Raw genomic sequence first — 6000 nt, forward strand, 5'->3', positions numbered from 1 at the left:
GGATGTTCCGATCAGGGTTTTATGCTGCCGATTCCGATCGCCGGTGAGTGAGATTGGCTGATAACATACCGATACCATTCACCTGTCCATCCATCCATCCATTTTCTACCGCTTAATCCCTTCGGGGTCGCGGGGGGCGCTGGAGCATATCTCAGCTACTGTATTAACTGTAAATCTTTTAATGTATTTATGTTGAGTGCTGTTACAATATCAACACAATATTTCAACTAGTTCCTCTGTGTAAAATGTGCAACCCCGTCCTCCAGTGATAATAGTTAATTTGCCTTTGTGGGTTGCCGACCCCTGCACTATGTTGAAAGAGCCATATTGGACCAAAAAAAATAATTTAAAAAAATCTGTCTGGAGCCACAAAAAATGTAAAGCCTTATATAAATGTTATGATGAAGGCAACACATGATGTGTCTATAAATACTCACATCAGTGAAGCATGTTTCATATAAACAGTGGGATTTCTAACAATTTGGAAGATTGGTGTCATAGTTGTCCTCCTACAGAAATCATATTGAAACAAAAAATATACATTTTACCTCATCTTTTTCCATTTTCATACATTATCCATGGAGCCACTATGGCGGTGCAAAAGAGCCGCTTGTGGCTCTATAGCCGCGGGTTGCTGACCCCCACCTTAGTGGAAGGGTTATTAGCTTGGAGGAACGGCTTCACACCGTATGGAGACACATAGTTAGCTGCTAGTTGCTTGTCTGTGATGATCACAGTGTCAGCCAGAGGGGATCAGCGTTTGTGATCGGTAATAAATGATAAATGGGTATAGCGCTTTTCTACCTACAAGGTACTCAAAGCGCTTTGACAGTATTTCCACATTCACCCATTCACACACACATTCACACACTGATGGCGGGAGCTGCCATGCAAGGCGCTAACCAGCAGCCATCAGGAGCAAGGGGTGAAGTGTCTTGCCCAAGGACACAACGGATGTGACTAGGATGGTAGAAGGTGGGGATTGAACCCCAGTAACCAGCAACCCTCCGATTGCTGGCACGGCCACTCGGCCACTCTACCAACTTCGCCACGCGTCCCCATTACTTGGCAATGGCGATTACATAATTTTTTTCACGACAATTGTCCAATACTGATTGGTGGCATCCCTATTTCTCCAGGTATGCATTTTGTTTAAGATTAATTTTCAGTCTCTGAAACCTTTTGTATTTCCATAATTTCCTTTGGGAAAATATTCTCAAATCTTGGCACACTAGAGGTGGACTGGCCTCCTCGAACTTGTTTCCTGCCTTAGAGGTTCCAGTCTACCCTTGTACTGCTTTGCTTGTGACGTTACGCTATGTTTTGTTTTTCTAATCACCTCAAGGTCTCCCTTCAAGAGTGGCTCAGCTCTGGCCAGCCGCCTGTGCAAAGCCGCAATGCTTCACCGCTTCAAGGTGGTAGCCAAAGCGGCCCAGAGGCAGGAGCTGCTGGCCACAAGTTCATACAGAGAAGCCAAGGTAGCCTTACATGTTCAAGATTCAACATTTTCACTTCTGATATGATACTGAAATTGGAGCCTCGAGTATTGGCCAATACGATATTAGCAGGGATCATACATACTTTGATGATATTGTAGTGTGAATCATTTCACTTGAACAAACCTTTTGTAACATTCAGAGGACAATGGTAGGTATGAAAAAACACTAACCTATTTATTATTAATCGTCTCAAATGGACTTATGCTGTCTTTAAGTTCAAGTGGAGTGGCAATTTTTTTTTTTTGCGAAACCTCAAGGCCACAATAATTCAAGCTCAGAACTCAGTATGTTGGACGATACGGACACTTGTTTCTTGATACTTTCTAATACACTTCTGCAGTGGAGACTTTGTATGTGTAAGTAATGTGCAACTATAATTATTTGATACTTGTTCAATTAAGAACATTTACGAGTAATGTAATGATATCAACATCTCACAGTGTTAAGGCCACGGCACGATATTATTATGGTATTATCAAAAAAAGGCTTGGTATAAATATGTAAAATGAAGCCGCAGTAATGTTAGGGATAAATACACTTACTGTAATTGAACACACACAATGCTCAAATGTTGTAATTATATTTATTATTAGAAACATGTATTTTTAAGTGCACAGAATGGTGCAGGAACATTAAGTGTTTCATGTAACTTTAATTGAGTGTCTTTAAACTGAAAATGTGAACATCTATTTTAAAAAACGTAAAACAAAAATGTTCAACTTTTCACTTCCTGCAACGCGTCATCCTCTGCAGTGGACCTTTTAGTTAGGAAGATGATGATTGTCAGGAGGTTAACTGACTGTTGAACTTTTGATCATGTAAATACATCACAAATTAATGTTTGACATCATTGGATTTTTGATTTCACATCAAGGATTGTCCAGGTGACAATTCATCAAGTGACCTATTGCCGTATTTTTCGGAGTATAATTCGCTCCAGAGTATAAGTTGCACCGGCCGAAAATGCATAATAAAGAAGGAAAAAAACATATATAAGTCGCACTGGAGTATAAGTCACATTTTTTGGAAATTTATTTGATAAAACCCAACACCAAGAATAGACATTGGAAAGGCAATTTAAAATAAATAAAGAATAGTGAACAGGCTGAATAAGTGTACGTTATATGACGCATAAATAACCAACTGAGAACGTGCCTGGTATGTTAACGTAACATATTATGGTAAGAGTCATTCAAATAACTATAACATATAGAACATGCTATACGTTTACCAAACAATCTGTCACTCCTAATCGCTAAATCCCATGAAATCTTATACGTCTAGTCTCTTACGTGAATGAGCTAAATAATATTATTTGATATTTTACGCTAATGTGTTAATAATTTCACACATAAGTCGCTCCTGCGTATAAGTCACACCCCCAGCCAAACTATGAAAAAAAACTGCGACTTATAGTCCGAAAAATACGGTACTCGTATTCCTTGTGGTTTTTTTGCATGTCCGCACTCCCATGTGGGGATTCATGCTGAAAGGAAATAACTGCTTGTCTGCTCATTCATCAGACCAACAAGAGTACAGATGTCAAACTCAAGGCCCGGGGGCCAAATTTGTCTCGCCACATAATTGTATATGGCCCGCGAAAGCCTGGAAATAATATGCGTTAATACAATGCTTAATCTTTTCTTACTAAATATATTTGTTCTTTCCCTTTTGACATTAAAATCATGTACTGCATGCAATTGCATATCATTTTAAATTCAATGTCATTATGATGTATTCCAAAAATATTTTTTGTTAAAATAAAGATAAATACTGTACTTAAATATCTGCTTGACTTATGATTTCAAAACAAATGATCAATCAAATTGTAGACTGTAAAATCGACAATAGATCTTACGGTTAAATTCCGCTGAAATATACCGTAAAATCAACTTTGGTACTGTTTTTTTCCATATACAGTAAGACACTAAAACATAAAAAAATGAACATAAAAAACATTAAAAGAAGATTTTACGGTAAAAAAAACCCAAAAACTAACTGCTCTGTTGCTTGAATTTTACAACTAAAAACAGTGGGGGGGTTTTCCATTCAATGTATTAAATTGTTTTATATGCTGTACAAAAAATCCCACTGCTTTTACTGTAAAATTCTGGTGACTGAGCTGACAGTTTTTAAAGTAAAATTTTAACATATTTTTTGCAACTTATGTAAAAAAAAAAATATTGTTAATGTATTATATACAGCACAGGCCAAAAGTTTGGACACACCTTCTCATTTGATGTGTTTTCATGACTATTTACATTGTAGATTGTCACTGAAGGCATCACAACTATGAATGTGGAGTTATGTAATTAACAAAAAAATGGTGAAATAACTGAAAACATGTTTTATATTCTATCCATCCATCCATTTTCTACCGCTTGTCCCTTACATGGTCGCGGGCGGAGCTGGAGCCTATCCCAGCTGCACATATTCTAGTTTCTTCAGAATAGTCACCCTTTGCTCTGATTACTTTTTCGCACACTCTTGGCATTCTCTTGATGAGCTTCAAGAGGTAGTCACCGGAAATAGTTTTCACTTCACAGGTTTGCTTGAAGCTCATCGAGAGAATGCAAATATTTAGAAGAAACTAGAATATAAAACATGTTTTCAGTTATTTTACCTTTTTTTGTTAAGTACATAACTCCACATTGTTCATTCATAGTTTTGATGCCTTCAGTGTCAATCTACAATGTAAATAGTCATGAAAATAAAGAAAACACATTGAATGAGGAGAAGGTGCTTCCAAACTTTTGGCCTGTAGTGTGCGTGTGTGCGTGTGTGCGTGTGTGCGTGTGTGCGTGTGTGCGTGTGTGCGTGTGTGTGTGTGTGTGTGTGTGTGTGTGTGTACTGCGATTTTGCCCTCAATGAAAACGAGTTTGACACCCCTGAACAAGAGAATCCAATGTCTTGTTTTTAGACCGCTTTATAGGCACTCTATTGACTCCTATTGTTTGCATTGTAAGCAGACTTTTGTGTTTATTCAAGAGTTAAAATACACACAAAAAAGAAAAACGTGTTCTTGTTTTACATAAGGATTGATTGGACTGTACATGAGATGATCACTATTGTACATGTATGTATGGTAATGTTACTGTCATATTTGCCTTCCGTGTTTATTTGTATGCTAACAGTCTTACTGACGTGATGTTGTCGTCTCTCAAAAGAGGATGTCCAAGCCGTACCAGGAGGCCAAGAATGTGCTAAGAGCGTTCCTGTTGCAGCAAGGCTACGGTCCTTGGCCAGACAAGCTTCTCGTCAGTGACACTTTCAACATGTAAATGTATGATTGTTCATCCCTGTCCATGTTGTCAAAGACTAATATTCTAAAGAAAGGAATACAGTTATGATAAATACTGGATGTACAAGTTTTGTAACATTTCATAGTTTCTCAGTTACGTAGCTTTTTCATTTAACTTACTGCATGTACAGTATTTATTGTTCATGTTTCACGGTGGCTGAGGGGTTAGTGCGTCTGCCTCACAATACGAAGGTCCTGAGTAGTCCTAAATTCAATCCCGGGCTCGGGATCTTACTGTGTGGAGTTTGTATGTTCTCCCCGTGACTGCGTGGGTTCCCTCCAGGTACTCCGGCTTCCTCCCACCGCCAAAAACATGCACCTGGGGATAGGTTGATTGGCAACACTAAATTGGCCCTAGTGTGTGAATGTGAGTGTGCATCTGTGTTGGCCCTGCGATGAGGTGGCGACTTGTCCAGGGTGTACCCCGCCTTCCGCCCGAATGCAGCTGAGATAGGCTCCAGCACCCCCCGTGACCCCAAAAGGGACAAGCGGTAGAAAATGGATGGATGGATGTTTAAATCAGTACTTCCCAAGTGTGTCGGAAATGACCAGGTTGAGTTCATGACTTCTTTGTATTGTACTTACTTTCCACAGTAAAACCATCCAAACTGAAACATTTTGAGTTTGGTCTTTAGGTTCCGCCATGAGCTGGTCGCATACAGTAAATTCCGTAATCTAGGAAAAGCTCAAAAGTGCTGCTCTAAAGGCTGTAAAAAAAAAAACTCAAGGTATGAACTGTACAGTGTACATGGATGAAGGTGTGTGTTGCTGAGCCCGACTTGGACATTATCTGGACTGGACCTGGTTTTAAAAACCCTTTAAACAAATCTAATTTCATTGACAACCTGGTCTGGTGAAGATAGGGTCCTTTTTAAAAAAATATAATAGAATAAGATAAATAAATAAAAAACATTTTCTGGATAAAAAAGAAAGTACCGTATTTTTCGGAGTATAAGTCGCACCGGCCGGAAATGCATAATAAAGAAGTAAAAAAACATATATAAGTCGCACTGGAGTATAAGTCGCATTTTTGGGGGAAATGTATTTGATAAAACCCAACACCAAGAATAGACATTTGAAAGGCAATTTAAAATAAATAAAGAATAGTGAACAACAGGCTGAATAAGTGTACGTTATATGAGGCATAAATAATCAACTGAGAACGTGCCTGGTATGTTAACATATTAACATAACATGGTA

The 6000-nt window shown here is 38.5% G+C and overlaps 1 protein-coding gene across 1 annotated transcript in view; it reads left to right on the forward strand.

Moving 5' to 3' along the window:
- adad1 (adenosine deaminase domain containing 1 (testis-specific)) overlaps nucleotides 1-5754 on the forward strand; it is a 52055-nt gene extending 46301 nt beyond the window's left edge. Inside the window, exons 12-13 of the mRNA XM_061976860.2 lie at nucleotides 1346-1478; nucleotides 4667-5754. Of these exons, the coding sequence (XP_061832844.2) occupies nucleotides 1346-1478; nucleotides 4667-4780 (247 nt within the window). The 3' untranslated portion in view covers nucleotides 4781-5754. The remainder of the gene's footprint in view (nucleotides 1-1345; nucleotides 1479-4666) is intronic.
- The last annotated feature ends 246 nt before the right edge of the window (nucleotides 5755-6000 follow it).

The sequence above is a fragment of the Nerophis lumbriciformis genome, linkage group LG16, assembly GCF_033978685.3.
Source record: "Nerophis lumbriciformis linkage group LG16, RoL_Nlum_v2.1, whole genome shotgun sequence".
Lineage (NCBI taxonomy): Eukaryota > Metazoa > Chordata > Actinopteri > Syngnathiformes > Syngnathidae > Nerophis > Nerophis lumbriciformis.